We start from the raw sequence: 18,328 nt of genomic DNA on the forward strand, positions 1-18,328 counted from the left end.
CACGCGCACACACACACACACACACACACACACACACACACACACACACACACACACACACACACACACACACACACACACACACACACACACACACACACACACACACACACACACACACACACACACGAACTCACTCAGGCCCCTCACTCAGGCCCCGGGACTCACTCTGCATGTACTCAGCGATGTACTGCTGGATCTCACGGCCTGAGCTGCTGATGGAGCCTGGAGGCCCTGGAGGGCCCGGTGGGCCCGGCGGACCCGGCACGAACATGGTGCCCGACGAAGATCCCCCTGCCAGAGGGAAAGCCGTCTGTGTCTACCGGGAGAAGCCTGCCTACCTTAGGGTCAAAGACACGGCTTCCACAGCCCGAGGAGGGAAAGTGTTTCTCAGTGGGAGAAATAGGTGGAGGCACAGAGAAGGAAAGACAGGAAGGGAGCGCCTGGAGCAGCCACTGTCTGAAAAGGGCACGGATTTGAAGAGCTCGCCAGACAGGACCCTCCCCTCAGCAACCGGCTCACCACCCCAGGGGCTCCCTCATCTCTGAGCCCCCCACCCCGGCTCGCAGCTCTGTCCTGTTCTCCATCATCCGGCATCGTCAGCCACCTCCACTGCACAGGGTCCTTCCCCCCCCCCGCCCACCTCCACCAACTTGTCACCCCCTTACAGGCAGTGCAGAGGCCCTAGCGCGTGGAGATGCTACCCGATCAACACCAAATCATGGGGGGGGGGAGGGGAAGATGAATGAATCCGTTTCCATGCTTGAGGAAGGGGAGAGGACCTTTGGTTCCTACCTTGAGAGACACCACCAGGAATGCCTGGAGCCCCTGGGATACCAGGATCACCTGGAATCCAAAACAATAAACCCTGTTTGTATCACTTCCTCCAGGAAGCCTTCCCTGGTTAAGCCCAGCCATGTTCATCGGCATGTGACACAACAGTTGTCTCAGGTATCACAGTCTTGTTTCGTCAAGGCTACCACAAGCCCCTTCAGGCAGACTGGACTTGTGTCCTCACCCCTCTCTCCCTCCAGCCTCTCCTTCCTCCCAAGCCTTTAACACCAATGAGCACTTGCTGCCTTCTATTCAGACTCTGGGGGCCATTCTAGCTCTCATGCCCCCCTGCTTTCTTGGCTGCTCCCCTCACTGACCTTTGTCACCTTTGGGTCCCTGAGGGCCAGGCGGTCCCTGCAGGTTGAGTCCAAGAGAGCTGGAACCTGGGAGCCAAAAACACAGTGTGGTCAGTCAGGGCTGAGGGGCTCTGGTCAGAGCCAGCAACGGGGCTGGGGGCTCAGCACTTACCTGAGGCTGAGAACCCTGGGAGGCCTCGCTCGCCTGAGGGACACACCGAGAGGGGACAGTCAGCGGTGCGCTCCTCCCTAGGCCCAGTCCAACACCGCCTCCCTCCGGAGCCTCCCCCCACTCACAGCACTCTGGGCAGTACCCAGAGGTGCCACAAGCGGGCAAGGGCACGTTCCCAACCATTCACAGAGACACCCACGAGGATCCACCCTCGCCCGTTTGAATCAAACTCATTTACAGGAAGTTCAAGGTTTGGAAGGTCAGCCTTTGCCACCTCACCCCTCCCCACATTTTATCTGATACCAGCTCTACTGACCTTGGTGTCCTCGAGGGCCTGGGGGGCCTGAGGGAAGGAGGCAGACACAGGTGTGGGATGCGTACCTACCAGGTGCTGTGGCTTCAAGAGGCCCGTCGTGGAAGGGACGGGGCTCCTGCTGGAGCGCGGGGCCCAGACACGGTGTGGGGTGCCAGCAGGCCAGCACAGAGGTGGCGAGTCCTTGTGGAGCTTCTAGCCACTGTGCCCGCACCCCACCCCTCATGCATGCTCCAGACTGTCAGGTTCCTCATGGGACACGGCAGAAGGACACACAGATGCCCGTGACCCAGCCTCGTCCAGACTCCTGGCCACCCTAAGCAAGTGGGGGCACACGAGCTTCTGTGCCCCAAGATGCTACTCACCTTGGTCTCCCTTGGGGCCTGGGGGCCCAGGGGGGCCTGGGGGGCCAGAGAAGAAGGTCTCTGCAGAGGAGAGAAGGAGTTCTGAGTATGGGCACAGTGGTGTTTGTAAGGGGGCAGCGTCTAGATGGAGCCTGGCATCCTGTGGGTGCTCAATCGGTACGTATCAGATGGGTAGATCAATGGATGGATGGATAGTGGGAAGGGTGGACAGAAAAATAAGGGAAATAAATAACAAATGGTGGATGGATAAATAGACAGGTGGGTAGATTCCCCACGAGGGATGAGTTTTCCTGTCCTACGAGTTTATGCAAACACCCTGGTGACAAGTCTGAAGGAGGAACATGGGGAGTCTGTCAGGAAGCTGGCAAGCCTGGGAGCACAGCATGTCCCCGAGCTGGGGCGGGGGTGGGGAGCAGGTGGGGCTGGACTCTGTAACATTACCTGAGTCAGCCAGGGAAGAGCCTGGTGGGCCTGGCGGGCCTGGCAGGCCTTCTCCTAGATAAGGGAACCACCAAGACTTAGTAAAGCCAAGCTCTGGGCCAAGAACCCTCTGCCCTGGAGAAGTGGCCAGCGAAGCCCTTTCCTGAGAGCCAGCCCAGAAGAGGCCAGGGGCACCATGGTCTTGTATCTCTCACCAGGGAGCTCAGCTCTCACCTGCTGGGCCTCGGGGTCCTGGCGGGCCTGGAATGGAAGGTCCTGCAGAAAAGAGTGAGCAAGAGGCGATGCTGAACTCACGGAGCTGATCCTGCCCCTGGGGTTGGATCCCAGCTTCCTAAGTGCCCTGTCCCCCACAATTCCCCACCTTCCAGGGATCCCTGAGATGCTCACCTGGAGGCCCAGGTGGGCCAGGTGGGCCTGGGGGACCTCGTAAATCAAGACCTTCTGTGGAGAGAAAAAAACCCAGAAATGAGCAAACACTCTCACGAAGCATTCTCCACCAGCCTCACCCCTCATTAGGAACAGGCGCCCCAGGCTACATTCACACCCCAGAGGGTCATGCACAGCGCCCTCCGGGGCCCCCTCTGCTAGGGGTGCTCCTCATTCACAGGTGAGGCAGGGCAGAGCTGCCGTCAAACACCCTGATGGCTAAGTACGTGGCTTTGGTGTGAGCCTAGGTTCAAAATCCTGCTCTACTACTTCGGGCTGGTGACTTCGGGCAAGTTCTTGACTTCTTTCAGCCTCAGCTCACTCTTTTCTAGCCGGTGATGTGAGACCTATGTCCCAGGAGCACTGTGAAGACCGAGTAAGGTGTGGGACAGAATGTCTAGCACATGGCGAGTGCTGGACCACAGTTGGCTGCTGTCCTTGCTGTCAGGTGTCTAAGTGGAAGGCCCAGTATCATGTCTGCCTGGGCTCCTTAAAGGACTTTGGGAGCAGAAGAACCCAGGAGTCACTCTCCCTGGCTGCGCCTGTGGCTGAGAACCCATGGCCCCTCATCATTGTTCCTGGTGGGGATGCAGTTCTCTTGCCATCCCAGCGCCCAGCCCCCTTCAGAGGCCCCGCTTGCCCCCTGTCCTCCTGGAATCCCGAGAACCTCTCTGCCAGGGGCCCCATCCCAGTGACTCACCCCCCAGAGCCGACAAAAGCCCTGCTGTTCCTAGGCGGCTGGCATTGCCTTTCAGAGGAACAGTCATTTCACATCGGGCTCAGGATGACTCACTCGTACAGCTGCTACAGGCCCCAAATGCGCTGCCATCTGTCCCGTTCCCACCCCAGTGTCACCTCGCCCCAGAGGACATGGGGACACTCACGGGCAGAGAGGACCTCAGAGATGGAGCTGCTGCTGCCCACGAAGGAGTCGCTGGCAAGTCCTGGCTCCCCGCGCGGGCCTGTGTAAAGGACAGGTTCAGGTGGGCACTGCCTGCAGTGACCCCTCTGAGCTTTCTTCTAGAGGGCCTGGGAGGGTCCTGGTGTGTGGGGCGGGGCTCCTGGGGTGGGCAGGGCTTGGAGCGCCAGGGGTAAACAGTCCTGTTTGCAGGCCCAACAGCCCAGGGGGAACAGGACCAGGTTTTCCCAAGCTGACTATTTTCTGGTGTTTGGGTAAGTCAGTGGAAAGTAGCACAATTATCAGGATCTGGGCACAAGAGCCCAGATGCCTATGAAAAAGCCAAGCTTGACCCTGACCAGGGTGCCACAGAGCCCCAAACCCCTGTCCAGAGGACCCCTACCTTCCAAAAACCCAGGAAAGTGAGGTGGCTCCCCTTGCAGCTGAAGCCCTCAAGGCCCTTGGTGAAGCACTGGGTCACCCCATGACCTCCCTTCCCAGCTCTCCCACTTAGAGGCAGGGTCCCAAGTCCAGCCTGGAAAGGAAGGCAGCCCGCTGAGCCCAGAGTCCGATGCTCTAGGACTGACGTACCTTGCTGTCCAGGGAGACCAGCTGGGCCCACAGGACCTGGAGTTGGGAAGAAAAGGCTTTACTGTACCTCTAGGGTCACAGTTCAAGAAAGAACTAAAGAAAGGGCAGGTCCAAACACACCTGGCTTCCTCCCAAGGCATGGAACAGTGGCCCCAAAAGGTCAGCTTGCTCACTGGAGAGCCATAAGTGCTTTGAACAGCCCTGTGGTCCATCCTGTGAGCGTTACTCTGCCAAACCCTGGGCTCTGGGACAGGCACAGCTGCCCTCTCTGTCCCCAGTGCTGAGGGACTTCTCAGTGCCCCCATATCCTCCCTCTCACCAGAGCTTAGCAGGGGGAAAGGCTGATGCATACTTGCATTGGTTGTGTTAAATCATCTGTTTGATTTACACATAAAATTATTTAAATTAAAAAAAAAACAGATAAAGGCATGTGGCTGGCTCAGTCGGAGAAGAGCATGAGACTATTGATCTCTCAGGGTTGTGAGTTCGAGCTTCATGTTGGGTGTAGAGATTACTTACATAAAAAATTAAAAAATAGATATAACAACATCACAGGTATTTTGGAAACAGAAAAAAGTATCACCTATAATCCTTTAACTTGTAAGCATCTCATTCCCTTTCAGTATGTTTTTTTTTTAATGTTTATTCTTGAGAGAGAGTGTGAGAGCATGAGTCGGGAAGGGACAGAGAGGGAGACACAGAACCCGAAGTGGCTCCAGGCTCTGAGCTGTCAGCACAGAGCCCCACACATGGCTCGAACCCATGAACCGTGAGATCATGACCTGGGCCAAAGCTAGACACTTAACAGACTGAGCCACCAGGTGCCCCCAGCATGTTTTCTTTTCATCTTGTAAAAATACAGTTGCAACCTCAGAGCCACACTACTGAGGATCCTGTACTTTTAAAAACCAGGATGATCTTCTAATGGCTCTATGTCTTTGTGATATTGTAGCCATGTCACTGTGGTTGGACAATGTGGAGATAGTTTCTCCAGATTCCTAGCATTGTTTGTTGCCCTTTGATGCATTCTACTAAATTGTTTTCCAGAAGTAGACCAACTGAAGTCACACCCAGGCTCCAGAGGCAGAACCACCTGGGCCCAGTCCTGACTCTGCTACTTCTTGAGCCCAGTGGCTGTAGGTAAGTCCAAGGGTGCTGTGGGCACCTGGTGAGGGGGGCCTGCAGCGTGCTTGGGGTACTCGCTGGGGTGGGAGGGGGTTCAGGATTTGAGCAAACACTGCTGTAGTTAAATGCAAAAAAACCAGTAAGGCAAGAAGGCGACTGACCTGGGGCACCTGGAGGTCCCGGTGGTCCCATGGCTCCAGGAGGCCCTGGGGGGCCTGGGACAGTGATCGTCGATGACCCCTCTGGAAACAGAAGGCACATGGAACAGGGGACCCTCACTCTTCTTGCTCAGAGGTGCTGGGACCCAGGCCAGGCTGTGGGTGGGTCAGGCTAGCGCCTCCTGCTCTCACTACCTCTGACCCGAGAGCCCTCTAGTCTGTCATCTGAAGGCCAGACTGGTGCTGCCTAGAGGGCACGAAGGCAGAGCCAGGGGCGTGTGTCCAGGATGCGAGGGACCAGTTCACAGGAGGAGGACTCCTCCCAGGCCTGCCTACCTGAGGTCATGATTCTGCCTGGAGATCCAGGGTCACCTGGGAGGGGAGGAAAGGGCAAACAGTTATTCCCAGGATCATCTGGGGGCTCTGTAAGTCATTTCCAAAGCTTCAGATGCACTTTTCGAGCCACTCCTGTGGTCCCAACCCATGGGCTAAAGGCACGTGAGCTGAGGGGGAGCACACAGGGTACATTAAGCACCAGTCTCTCTGCCCAAGACCCTGAGGCCACATCAGGCTTCCTGGCCCACAGTGGCTTTGGGAGAAGCCGGGGCTCTGCAGAGGAGTGTCCTTGGAGGATGTGGGAGTCGGCCTCTCCGTGAGGCCAGAAGGAGAGGCTTCCACACTGGGCCTCTCAGGCTCCTGCTGGGAATTGCCTCAGATGGAAAATTCCAGAGGTCAAAGGACAGAGGCAGTAAGTCTGAGGGGTAGAACCTGGTTCCCAGAGTGCTCCTCAGGATGCCAGTTCCTGGACGGTAGTGGGGGTTGTGCAGAGTCGAAGGGGAGCTGTGGCTGGTAAGCGTGGGAGGGCGTGAGTTACACAGAGGTTGACAGATTTCTTTTCTGCCTGACTCAGAGTGGAAAATGCAAGGACTTCCAACAGGGGGACTGGGGCTCACCCTTCCCCCAACTTTATAGACCACTGGACGCTGCCTCCATGAAGCATCTCTTGGGACTGTAACTGCACAGACTCCAGGGAACCAAGTGAGCAGAGTGGAGGACAGAAAAGCCCTCCCCTGGGGGTCCTTGGGGGCTTCTTCTATCATTTCCCACCATCTGTGGGCAATCCCGTCACTCACACAATAAGGGACTGGACGATCCCCCTTGGAGGAAGTAGAGGGTGGTCTCTGCTTGCTATCGGCCAGTCCTTGGAGTCAAGGCCAAGGGAGAAAGCACTGGTGTTTGGGCTGTGTTCCAACACAACCCAGTGTCAGGTGAAGTTCCACCTCTTGTGCACACTGCCCAGGGGGAAGGGTCTGCAATCCCTCTTGGACAGGAAGTCACAGGCCCTTGGGAAAGACAGGGTGTCTGGTATCCTCAGGGATCCCCAAACCTAGCAGTCTCTTACTAACAGTGCATTCGATCCATGAACAGACGTGTGGACCCAGTGGTGCGTCTGCCAGGGATATAAGGAACTCAGTTGTGACTATTTTGGAATTAACATTTATTTGTCCCCCAGAGAACTCCCTGGTCCAACTAGTCATTGAAAATAGCTTCTGGAAAGTAGTAATTTTATTTCTAGGGTGTCCCCAAGATGATAGTGACTGCTCACGACAGCACAGCTCCACGGGATGTCAGGATTCATGAACGGGGAGTCACAGAGATGGGAGGAGAAAGACTGTTGACCCCTGGACTGGATCAGGGTTGGTATCTAATGGTTGCAGAACTGAACAATGGCAGAGGACAATGGGACAAGAGTGTCTCCCTGCATGGAGGGGTAGTGTGCTGCCCCTGGGCAGGCCCCTCCACTGAAGAGGACTTTCCTTCTTAGGACTCAGGCTTTGCCCTCTAAGGGCCACCTAAGGGACTCCTCCCTGCCTGCATCAGAGCCCCCTCCTCCCTGAGGAAAGAATGTGGGAACCCAGCCATGCTGAGCCCTGTGGGAACGCAAAGGATGAAGGTGGTCCCTATCCCAGGGAAGAGTCCCGCTAGTGGGGGGCCAAGCCTGAGCTGAGGAGACAGAGCAGAGACGGGGACATTTTAGAGGAGATGGAAAGCTTTGAGGAGCTACAGGCTTCCAGATCCTCCTCCAACAATGGCCCGAGACATCTGGAACCAGGACAGGCTCAGAACTGTGGGCTCAGGAGGTGTGGGGGCCTGGAGGTAGGGCTTGAGGATTCAGGACTACTGATCTGACCAAATCCCAGGCTCCCCGGCTTCCCGGCCTTCTGCTGAAGCCACTAGATGCCACTGTTGATCCAGGCTCTGGCCAGAGAGGGGCTTCCTCCTGCCAGTCTCTCCCCCTCATGCAAAACAATGGCTGGTGAAAAGAAAGAATATCTAATTTGGAAAATCACTTACCTTTAGCTCCTGGTCGGCCAGGAGTTCCAGGAAGTCCTGATGTGATTAAAAACAAGTCAGTTGGAGTGATGAAGGCCCAGAGATTCCAGACCCCTCTGGTGGTAACCACTCGGTCACTGGGCACAGCCTTCAGTGCCTGCTGAAACCTGGCTCTGCCTTCTGCTTTATCCTGGGGGCCATTCAGGGGAGCCCCTTGTTCTGAGCCCTTCCCCCTCTCGGGGAAATGGGCTACCGTTGGGCTTGAGGCCATGGACTCAGCTTTAGGGGACCCCAGGCCATCTGGATTATGAGTCCCTCACAGCCTGCCACTCAGCCATGGTCCCCTCCCTATGCAGCTGGGGGTGTAGGCCATAGGGGCTGGGCTCCTCCCCTGCTTTGCTTTGGTCTGTGGAGCTCTACCAGGAGCACATGAACAATGTCTCTGTGCAGTTTTTGTGGGGAGATCTGCTGCTTGAGGTTGTTTTACATCTTTGCCTAATTTCCTTTAGGAGTTGGGGCTGGGCATGGTGATAATTTCTCAAATCCAAATGTCAACAGCAGTGCATTCTTAGGACAGACGCTGACACCGAAGCTGTCCCAGAGAAACTGGACCTCACATGAGGTGCGCTCCCTTTTCCTGCCCTGCCAGGGGGGAGGCCAGCGGGACTCCTGTGCCCAAAGCCTCCTCTCCCAGGCTCCTGCACCAGCAACCAGGCAGAGTCAGCACACAATTTGGCCTGGTGTCTCCAGAATGGCTTTCTAGATTGTTCTCGGTGTATTTTTCTTCCTAATGTGTGTCTTATGACTCACAGTGAAAAAACCTGAACCAGTTTTTCCCAGGGGAGCACAGGGAGGAGAGGAAACTAAGGTGACTGGAAAGGCATTTGCCAAAAGCTGGAAGCCGGAGATGGGGAAGGTGGCATCTGGAGGTGGGGAGGGACCTGATGACTCACCCTGAGGTCCTTGGGGTCCTGTGAGACCTGCAGAAAAGAGAACACATGAGAGAGACAGAGAGAGAGAGAGAGAGGAGAGGGAGAGGGGGAGAGGGGGGGAGGGAGAGGGAGAGGGGGAGAGGGGGGGAGGGAGAGGGAGAGAGAGAGAGGGGGGGAGGGAGAGAGAGAGAGGGGGGGGGAGGGAGAGAGAGAGAGAGAGAGAGAGAGAGCGCGCGAGAGCGAGCCGCGAGCGCTGCGCACGGGTGAGGGAAAGACACACGAAGGGCTGAGGAGCCACACCCTTGGCTGCGGGAGGGCAAGCTCAGGGTCCTCCCCACAATGGAAAAAGCAGTTCTTGGGGCTTAGTGGTGAAGCGACCTTTGCTCCATCAGTGACGATTCTTAGCCTGCCTGGAGTCACAGACTCCTCAGCATCAGAGAGCCATGAGCCCAGAAAGCTCACACAGTCATGGATCCCCAGTGCTGCCCCCAACCCCCTCCCTTGGTGCCTCCCATCTGTGATCCCTACAAAGGAGCCAGGAGGCGCCCCTGCCTCAGCGGGCCCCTTGGAGCCTCAGGCTTTCGGGCTTGTTTGGTCTGATCCTCCTGCGGCCCTGCAGCTCTGGCTCCGGCCTGGGCCTTCAGCGGAAACCCTAAGAGTGGGCTCTCTTCTCACACGGGTGCTTGGTGAGCGTCCAGGTGTGGCCAGAGGGGAGGCGGGCAGAGGGGGAGGGCTCAGAGGAGCCAGGCAGGGAAATGGCCTTAAACTGCAATTTTAAAGAGATTCCTTGCTCCTTTCTAGAACTCCCAGCTTTCCGTTAGTCTTTGTTAATTAACTGTGAACCTCTCTCTTCCAAGCTGCCAGAGTTGGTGACTCAGTGGTGTCAGAACCCAGGCACGGAACACAGCACAAGCCAGCAGGTGTGGCTGCTCCCTGCTGAGATGCTGGGGGAAAATGGGCTAAAGCACACACATTCGCGTGGACACACACACACACACACACTCTCACACATGGCCATGGTATCCTCTTGCCACTCTGTTACCTGGCTTTCCTGGGTCTCCAGAAGGCCCTGGTGGGCCACGGGTACCAGGCATCCCTGTTAGACCTTGTTCACCTAGAGAGATACACAAGGGTTTTCCTCTGAGGAAAGCGGAGCTGGCCGGCACATCTGAGCCTACGGTTTCTTGGGGTTTTACTAACTTGCTGGTGGGTGGGAAGAAGAAAGGGAGTAAGACCCGGGCCTCAGGGGGTCCTGCACGGCATGTGTCCTGCTGCCTTATGATTAAGGGGACTGGGGACTGCATGTTGGGACATGGGCAGGGCGGGGCCAGGCAGTAAGCATGAGGAGAGCAGGTCTGTAACCCACCTCTTGGGCCTTGGTGTCCATCAGGGCCAGCGGGTCCTAGGAAGGCAGAACCACAGATCACCAGTTATTCCAGTTACCGCCCCCCCCCCCCCCCCCCCCCCCCCCCCCCCCCCCCCCCCCCCCCCCCCCCCCCCCCCCCCGCCCCACAGGCTTCATCAGGTTGTCTCTTATGTGGGAGCCTGGGCAGCCCTTCCCATAGCTGCCGACCACAGATGCCACTTTCTCCCTGGCCTCTTCCCCTAAACTGGGGGTTGTATGCTTTCCTGCAGAGAACTAATGGGTCAGCAACTCCCCAGTGCATCCCCAGGGCCTACTGCAGACTCGGCACACGCCAAATGCCCTCATTTACTCAAGGTCCTGGAAGTTAAGGTTTTCCAAGTTGTCTCCTCTGCTCTGGGCATCACGCTAACCTTTGTTCAAAGTGGCATCCTTCTGGGACCATGTCTTGCTTTCTCCTACCCCTTTGTCTCCCCTCGCCCATGTTGTCTCTGCATAGACTTTTCTAAGATGACCGAGATGAAATCTTCCTTGCTTTGTCACACCACGTGAAATGTCTCCTCCTTCCTCTATCTAGTTGGAAGGAATCTGTCTCTGCCATACCCTTAGAGTACTCTGTACCTTTCGGGCCACCTGTCACCTTCTACCAGCTTTATCTCCCCTTGTAGGAGATCAAGTATCTTACTTGCCCCACACGGCATTCTGCGTACAGTAAGAACCTCCTTGCTCTGTTACATGAACAAGAAAGCGAACATACCGTATCCCCGCTGGTGGAGCTTAAACCCCTTTGGGGCTTGGTGCTAAACGCTTCACCCTCTGAGGGTCCTTGGCCAGCTTCCAAATCCTGGCTGACAAGCACCTTGCTCAGGGTTAGCAAAATGGTTAAACCCTGGATCTGGCAGTGACCCCACCTCTGGAGTACCAGCGTTATGCCCGGAGGAAAATTGCAGGTTCTAATGGACCTCGATACTTATCTGTCCTCCGCAGAGGCTGAAGGGGCTTCGAAGCAGGGACCTGGGTGGATGGGCCACCAACCCCCAGCAGTGAGAAACCCAGAGACAGAAAGAGCCTGCACACAGGCCCTCAGACAGAGTGGAGAACAGGACACGCAGCTCTAGAAGCAGGCTCCTGGCTCTCTGATCAGGACAGGAAGGGGCAGACTCACTGCGTCCGTTCCTTGGGACACTCACCCATTGCCCCTTTAGCTCCAGGCTCACCCACAGCGCCAGGCAAACCTCTCAAGCCGGGCTCGCCTGCAAAGCAAACATGCTCGCTGATTGGAGGCTTCCAGGGTACATGTGTGCCCCACCCCCAGGACTGCCACCTCCCCAACCAGGAGCATGAGGTAACAAACAGAGGTTGAGGACACAGACCCTTAGAGTCTATGTCAGGGACCCCGGGCAGCAGACACAGGCAGGTCCGGAGCCACACCCAGTCTGAGGGGATGTGCAGATGAATCATTTCCCTGGCAGCACAGAGCTGCCCCTGTAGCCAAAGCTCTGTTGCCACGATTTCTTTTTTAGTTATTCACGTGGGCAGGGGGTTAAGTGGATGAGACTTGCAAGTAGTGTGAACTTTCTGCTACTCTGGGAAGAGCTTAACTTTCCCAACTGGATTTCCCCCAAAATAATCCAAGACAATCCTAATTTCTCTTTTCTGTTCCAAATATTTACCCTGTGGACTCTACATACATTTTGATACTGGTTTCTACTCCATTCACTGTTCTTTATTTTATCCTGTCTTGTGTTTTTTTCCCCCTAGATTACAAGTTTCCTGAAGGTTTTTCGACCAAGATTCTGCCCCCTATTTCCGTATTTCTTTCCACCTCCAGTGCCCAGTGGATTTACAAGAAGTCTTTAATGGATGAAAGCAGATTCCTGTGCAGGACTGACCTGTGAGGCCTCGGGGTCCTTTCTCCCCCTGGTCACCTGAAACAAACACAGGGCAGGGTGGGGTGGCAGGAAGCAGCCGTCAGGAGCAAGGTAGATACCCTCAGTTGGGGAGAGGGACCCCAGCTGTGTTCTCACTGTGCCCTAGAGTTGCTGTCAGTAGGATGTCAGCGAGACCCGGGCACCAGTGCGACCAAGGAGCCTGCTTGCTCTCCCCCAGGGTCAGAGGCACCCACAGACTAAGCCCAGGCCCCTGCTGTTGCACAAGTGAGTGCCATGTGAGCAAGGAGAGCCAGAGAAGAGAAGACATGCCCTGATACTGTATCCTGGCCACCCTGTGGGCCACCTGACCACAGCACTTGTGACACTGGTGCTGGGTTTCCCCTCTTCCTGCCTCAGTTTCCCTATATGAGAGGCTGGGCCGGAATGAGCTCTCAGGTCCAGCCCTGGACTCTGAGATGGGTTCCCATCTGGGCTCCCAGGAAGTCAGGCAGATGATGGGGACCCCTGAGCAGCAGTGACATACCTTTGGGTCCCGGTGATCCCATGGGACCTTTGTCACCTGAAAAGGTAAGGGACGACTCTGTGTAAGGAGCCTCAGAGAGGATGACCAATAAAGGGCAGTGTCTATGTGCAGATAGGCTCTCCGCCATCCTGCCCTGCCCTCTGCTCACGCACTTGCCAGGCCACATGGCTGCTGGTCACGTCCACTGGCCCCTCTCTGCCCCCCAGACCTCCTTTTTGAGTACGTGGCATCTACAGGGTGGCATCCCCTTCCCCACAACCCCTCTCCCAAGCTCACCTTTGACACCAGGGAGTCCAACTTCACCTCGGAGCCCTTGGGGACCTACAGAGCCTGCAAACAAAGGAAACATGCAGGTAGATGAGTGTCCCCAGCTTTGGGACATGGACATGGGCACGGACATGCACACGCACAGCCTGGGGTAAAGTCAAGGGCTGTTCTCCACAGGCTCCTCCAGACATCCCTGCTATGTCATCCCAGCCCAGTTCCTTGCCCCAGTGTCACCAGGCCCTGGTGTACGGATACCTCATGGGGCCCTAGCAGAGACACTGGCCTGCATTACACTGTGAGCTGTGGTTCAAGATTCCCAAGACAGCAGAAGGGCTCTGGCCCACAGGGAGGAGGTGGCCACAGGAACCTTATTCAGGTGCAAGCAGGACAGGAAGTGCCTGCTGCTGAAGCTGCTGGAGGGCCATGCACCCTGAGCCAGGTCAGCACGATCTCCCTGAAACCACTGGGGGCCTGACCTCAGCTTCAGGGACACATGTATGGATGGGAGTTTGGGGTCTCTGGAACGCTCCATAAAACTGCTTCTTTTGCTTTAAAAATGGGTTTCTTTTTAGCATCCCTTTCTTTTCCCCAGAAACAGCATCTATTTTTATAAGCAGCACACTGACCTGGGAGACCCCGTGGGCCAGGAGAACCGCCAGAACCTGAGAAGGAAGACAAGACCACACTCATCAGGGGTGAGCCACAGGCCAGGGACACATGACCCCATGGTGAAGGGCAGCCAGGGCGCACTTCCAGGTGAGGGCTGTGTGTGAGCATCACCCGCACAGTGCAGGTTCTTGCCCGGACCCCCACGTCAGTGGGTCTGAGAGGGCCCCTAGGGCAAAGTTCTCCTGAAGGACCCAGAGCCCCCTGCTCGTTCCTGGTCAGAATAGAACATGTGGGCCCGAGCAGCAGTAGGGAGGGGAGATGGGCACTGAAGTGCCCCCTGAGGTGTCCAGACATGTTGCTTTTGAATGAGCACTTCTGGGCAGCAGTCAGGTGAGGAAATCCTGACTTGGGACTTTCTGACCCATCCACCCACTTAAGGGCCACATAACAGGGCCACTGAAGAGATATGGGAACATGGCCCCAAATCTACTGTGAAGCCAAAAATACAATCCCAGTTCTGACCCCAGGCACTCCTTTGTGAGGGGGCTCTCTGGGCTCAGTGTCCCTGCAGCAGGTTAGGGCTGTCAGGATCCAATGCCTGGACCTTTGTGACCCATCCTGGAGGTGCCTACTTGGGCACCATCCTGGCACTTGACTTACCTTTGGGACCCACAGAACCTGGGACTCCAGGTGGGCCCTGAACACCGGGTTCACCAGCAGGCCCTGGGGAGAAATCAGAGGAGCCTTAGTTTGCTTGCCCACCCCGTCTGGCAGTGTCGATTGTGGAGAACACTTCCCAACTGCTGGTGATCTCTGATCCATCAGATTCCTCCTTGAGCCCACAAAGCTGCAGAACATCTTCAGTTCCTACCCCCAGAGTTTTTATATTCCATGAGGTCTGGCCCCCAGACCAATAAATATTTGTTGCCTGGCTAAACTATATTTTTAAGAGAAAGCAAAACTAAATATAAAGCCTCTTGCTCTTGATCTTTCAGCATTGTGAGAATTTCTGCTGTCTGTGCTTGATTTCCTACAAAGAAAGCAGACTCTTGGTTAAGAATCTAGCTGTAGAATCTTCCCAGCCTCCTCCAGGGCTGGGCCAGTGCCTGGGGCTTTCTAGTTCTCCTTCCCTGCCTATATATCCACCCATGAAGGTTTGAGGGCCCACAAACTTCTCCACCTTCAGTCAGCCTCCGGTCGGCCCTAAGATCTTCACCTGAGACCTGACTCCGCACTGCCCACTCGGAATGACCCTTTCTCCCTGTGGCCACTTTTGTGGATTCTGAGCACCACAGGGTTCTTAGCCTGAACCCCAGCCGAGCCCACACCCCCATTAGAGTGGTGGTCTTCTCAGAGCCTGGCTCGAGGTAGCAGCTCAGTAAAGGCCAGTGAAAGGAGGAGAGAAAAAGGTGTGAGAAGGAAGCAGGAATGCAACTAACCCTCCCGGTGAAGAAGAGCCTCTTACCTCTGTCCCCTTTCTCTCCAAACCCAGGAGGCCCCGGTTCACCACGAGGTCCCATGGGGCCTTCTCGTCCTCTCTGGCCCATGGGGCCTTCCATGCCAGGCTCTCCTGAAGAAAAGAACCTCAGAGTTAGGACCCAGTGCCCATGGCTAAGGGCTCCGTGGGCAGCATCTCACATGATCAAGAGGCCCATTGTTCCTCCACCCACACACTCAGTCTTTGGGTGGACTCTAGCCGGGCCTCCATTTCCTCTTCTTCACCGCTCCTGAACCACAGCACACCCTTGCCCCAGGGCCCGTGGCTGCTCCCTCCACCTGGAACATTCCCCCCAGATCTCCTCATGCCCAGCTCCCTCACCATCTTCAAGACTGTTCAAATGGTGCTGTCTCAGTGAGGCCTTATGTGAATTTACCCCCTCCGTGTGCAGTGCCCTCTGTAGCTCTCTTTCCCATTGTGTGATCCGCCTCCTACCCTGCTCTGTACTTCACTAATTTGTCATGTCTATTGTCTTTCTCCCCAAGCCAAAGGTAAGAGAGATTTCTGTTCTGTTCACCAATGTCTCCCCTGGTCCTAAAAAGGGCCTGGCACACAGCAGGCACTTAATGAAATGTTTACTGAATGAATGAATAAGGGAATGAGAGAATGGAAAAGGCAGTTCTTACCCACACTGCCTTTTTGTCCCTTTGGTCCTTCTGGACCTGGGTGTCCCAAGAGCCCAGGGATGCCTGTGGATACACAAGAACATGTCAGCTCTGTTTCCCCCTAGGACCCGGGAGCCAGGGCCAAGCAGCCCACAATATCAGCACACCATCACAGGTTACACACCTGGAGTCCCAGGGAGCCCCCGATCTCCTGTGGGGACAGAGATAAAATAAGTCAGAGGACTTGTGCCTGTTGCCTAAAGGAGCATCCAGGAGAACACAGGATTACCATATATAGTAAATGTATGGGATGCTTAGTTCAGTTTGCAGTGCAGATAAATACTAAATGTCTAACGTTAGTATGTTTAATGTGATATTTTGGACACGCTTATGGTGAAAAATTATCTGCAATTCAAATTCAACGTCTTGAATTTTACAGCAATCACAGGGTCAGGGACTCCAGGACCCACGGTCCTCCTCTCCAGCGTGGTCAGGAGGGGTGTGTGGCCTGCAAGTTGGAGCCTTGGGGAAGGGGGTTGATGTAGTGACCTAGGCTGAGGCGGGGGCAGCAGGAATCCCCAAAAGAAGTAGATGGCCATCAAGTGTAGGGCCCCCTGTCCCCATTCCTGCATTGAGGGAAGGGAGGTAATGCTGGTGACAGAGGGATGACCCCATCATCTTGAAAAGTGGTTCTCAGCAGGGAATGTGCACCGCTGGCCTCAGAACCACCTGGGGTGATCAAGATCCTAGACTCCGGGCCCCATATCTGCCAAATCAGATGCTCTGGGAGTGGGGCCCAGAGTCTCCTGGCAGCCCTCTTAGCCACTGAAGCTTGCGAACCCCCCTCAGCTAGATCAAGGGGTGCTGCTGTGGTCACTGGGATTGGAAACCTCTTCCACCTGTGGGCCTGTCCCATTAACTGTCATACCACTTTTCTGAGGAGTGGATTCTGTCCCCCCCCTTCCCCAGGAGCCCCCCACCTAAGACCCCTGGGAGCAGGCACCTCAGCTGCAGTGGTGGTTCCTGAGCTGGTTCATCAGAATTAACATGGGGAAAGGAGGAATCCAGTCCCAGAGAATCTGATTCCTGGCAGGACCCAGGAATCTATATTTCTAGAATCCCCACAAGGACTGTGTATAGTAGCAGGCCCTTGCACTGCTCTTTGGAGCTGAGGGAGATACAAGCCCTTGAGGCAGATCCCTTGCCCTTGTTCAGGAAGTTCCTAGAACCCTGAAAAGATACAAGGGACAGTGCTGCCCCCAGAGACATAGAGCCTTGCTCTGTCACTAAGCCCCCTGACCTCAAAAGCCCAAGGGTCTGCAGGTCCTACACAGAGGGGAGCTGGCCCAGAAGACTGGGTGTAGGGAAATCAGACACAGGCTGTTTGCTTTAAGTCAACCCTTACTGATACTTTAGGTCAAAATCTCCACATCTGATTTACCTTTAGGTCCTTGACTTCCCATGTCACCTAAAATCAGAAACATACAAAAACTATGAGATGGGGTGAGAACCCAAGAGCCACTCTCTCCTGGTGTTTCCAGACCCACAAACGCCCCTGCAGCATGGGTGGGCATGCAGCATGGGCTCCTCTCAGCCTCCAGCTGTGTCACTGGGGCACGGGGCTGGGCCTCTCTTCAGTGATGCCCGAGGTCCCCTCTCGTTCTGATATCCTAACTGTAAAGTGAGCTCTCAACCCCCATGACAGACATGTCAGACCTTTCCACTGCTCCTCCTTCAATTTGGGAAATTTCCAGCCAGAAAACCCACTCCAAAAGCAGGAAATGAGAGCAGCATGAGGGCTCAGTCCACCCCAGTACCTTTAGGGCCCGGGCTTCCTCGGAGATTTCCTACGAGAGAAGGTAACGTGGAATTAGATGCACAGCTTTTATGTGTCACACGCACAAGCGCACATACACACATGACAGGAGTGGTCACCGTGGTCTAGGGGAAGACACGGAGACTGGGACTAGGAACGAGATTCCTAAGGGTGCTGGTTGTATGATCTTGGGCAGTTCTCTTTCCCAGGCCTGTTTCTCCAGCAGTCAGATGGGCTCACAAGGCTGGTCCCCCTCCCAGGAGCCCTGACAGACAGAGGGAGCATAGGGAGCCGACAGCCTTCACTCTGCCCCGGGCTGTGCTCACCGCTTTCTTGTTCCGCCATCAGCTTGCCCTTCACAAAGAGCCAGAGTGCCTCCTGACTGAAACCGTCCAGCCCCAGCTTCCCCAGGTCGGCCCCGACGTCGGGCGCGGCCCCCTGCAGCCGGTCCTTGTTGCTCCGCTCCATCTTCTCCTCGTAGAGCAGCACGCCGTTCCGGCTCTGCTCGAGCTCGGCCACCCGCGCCTTCAACGCCCTCACCTCTTCCGCTGAGACAGACCGACAGAGGCTGGTCAGCCAGGCCGGGCCTCCGAGCATGCGCCACCCCCCAGTGTGGCCCTGACAAGGGGCGCTGGGGACATTTTGCTGGAATCTGTACAGAGACCATGTGTCGGGACCACCAGTGGGGGCAGCTGCTCAAGCACTCCCTGAAGAAACCCGGCCTGGGAGTCTGCCTGCTCATGGGAGGAGGCCACAGAGCGTCCCCAGCCCCCTGGGAGCTGCTGCGAGAGCCCACTTTGACCCATAGGGGTGCGTGCAAAAGGTGAAAATCAAAAAGGCCATAGGCACGCACGGCCTGATCATTACAGG

At 55.9% G+C, this 18,328-nt stretch overlaps 1 protein-coding gene across 1 annotated transcript in view; it reads right to left on the bottom strand.

Annotated features, from left to right (window-relative positions):
* COL17A1 (collagen type XVII alpha 1 chain) overlaps positions 1-18,328 on the bottom strand; it is an 87,783-nt gene that overhangs the window by 6,070 nt on the left and 63,385 nt on the right. Inside the window, exons 23-51 of the mRNA XM_029932525.1 lie at positions 17,785-18,006; positions 17,460-17,489; positions 17,084-17,110; positions 15,827-15,853; positions 15,664-15,726; positions 15,005-15,109; positions 14,200-14,262; positions 13,557-13,592; positions 12,940-12,993; positions 12,664-12,699; positions 12,141-12,176; positions 11,439-11,501; positions 10,252-10,287; positions 9,928-9,999; positions 8,907-8,933; positions 7,975-8,010; positions 5,956-5,991; positions 5,623-5,703; positions 4,337-4,372; positions 3,732-3,809; positions 2,809-2,862; positions 2,635-2,676; positions 2,422-2,475; positions 1,981-2,040; positions 1,619-1,645; positions 1,303-1,335; positions 1,152-1,217; positions 796-846; positions 169-294 (exon numbers count right to left, since the gene is read on the bottom strand). Of these exons, the coding sequence (XP_029788385.1) occupies positions 169-294; positions 796-846; positions 1,152-1,217; positions 1,303-1,335; positions 1,619-1,645; positions 1,981-2,040; positions 2,422-2,475; positions 2,635-2,676; positions 2,809-2,862; positions 3,732-3,809; positions 4,337-4,372; positions 5,623-5,703; positions 5,956-5,991; positions 7,975-8,010; positions 8,907-8,933; positions 9,928-9,999; positions 10,252-10,287; positions 11,439-11,501; positions 12,141-12,176; positions 12,664-12,699; positions 12,940-12,993; positions 13,557-13,592; positions 14,200-14,262; positions 15,005-15,109; positions 15,664-15,726; positions 15,827-15,853; positions 17,084-17,110; positions 17,460-17,489; positions 17,785-18,006 (1,677 nt within the window). The remainder of the gene's footprint in view (positions 1-168; positions 295-795; positions 847-1,151; positions 1,218-1,302; positions 1,336-1,618; positions 1,646-1,980; positions 2,041-2,421; positions 2,476-2,634; positions 2,677-2,808; positions 2,863-3,731; positions 3,810-4,336; positions 4,373-5,622; positions 5,704-5,955; positions 5,992-7,974; positions 8,011-8,906; positions 8,934-9,927; positions 10,000-10,251; positions 10,288-11,438; positions 11,502-12,140; positions 12,177-12,663; positions 12,700-12,939; positions 12,994-13,556; positions 13,593-14,199; positions 14,263-15,004; positions 15,110-15,663; positions 15,727-15,826; positions 15,854-17,083; positions 17,111-17,459; positions 17,490-17,784; positions 18,007-18,328) is intronic.

The sequence above is a fragment of the Suricata suricatta genome, chromosome 2 (assembly GCF_006229205.1).
Source record: "Suricata suricatta isolate VVHF042 chromosome 2, meerkat_22Aug2017_6uvM2_HiC, whole genome shotgun sequence".
NCBI classification, from domain to species: Eukaryota; Metazoa; Chordata; class Mammalia; order Carnivora; family Herpestidae; genus Suricata; species Suricata suricatta.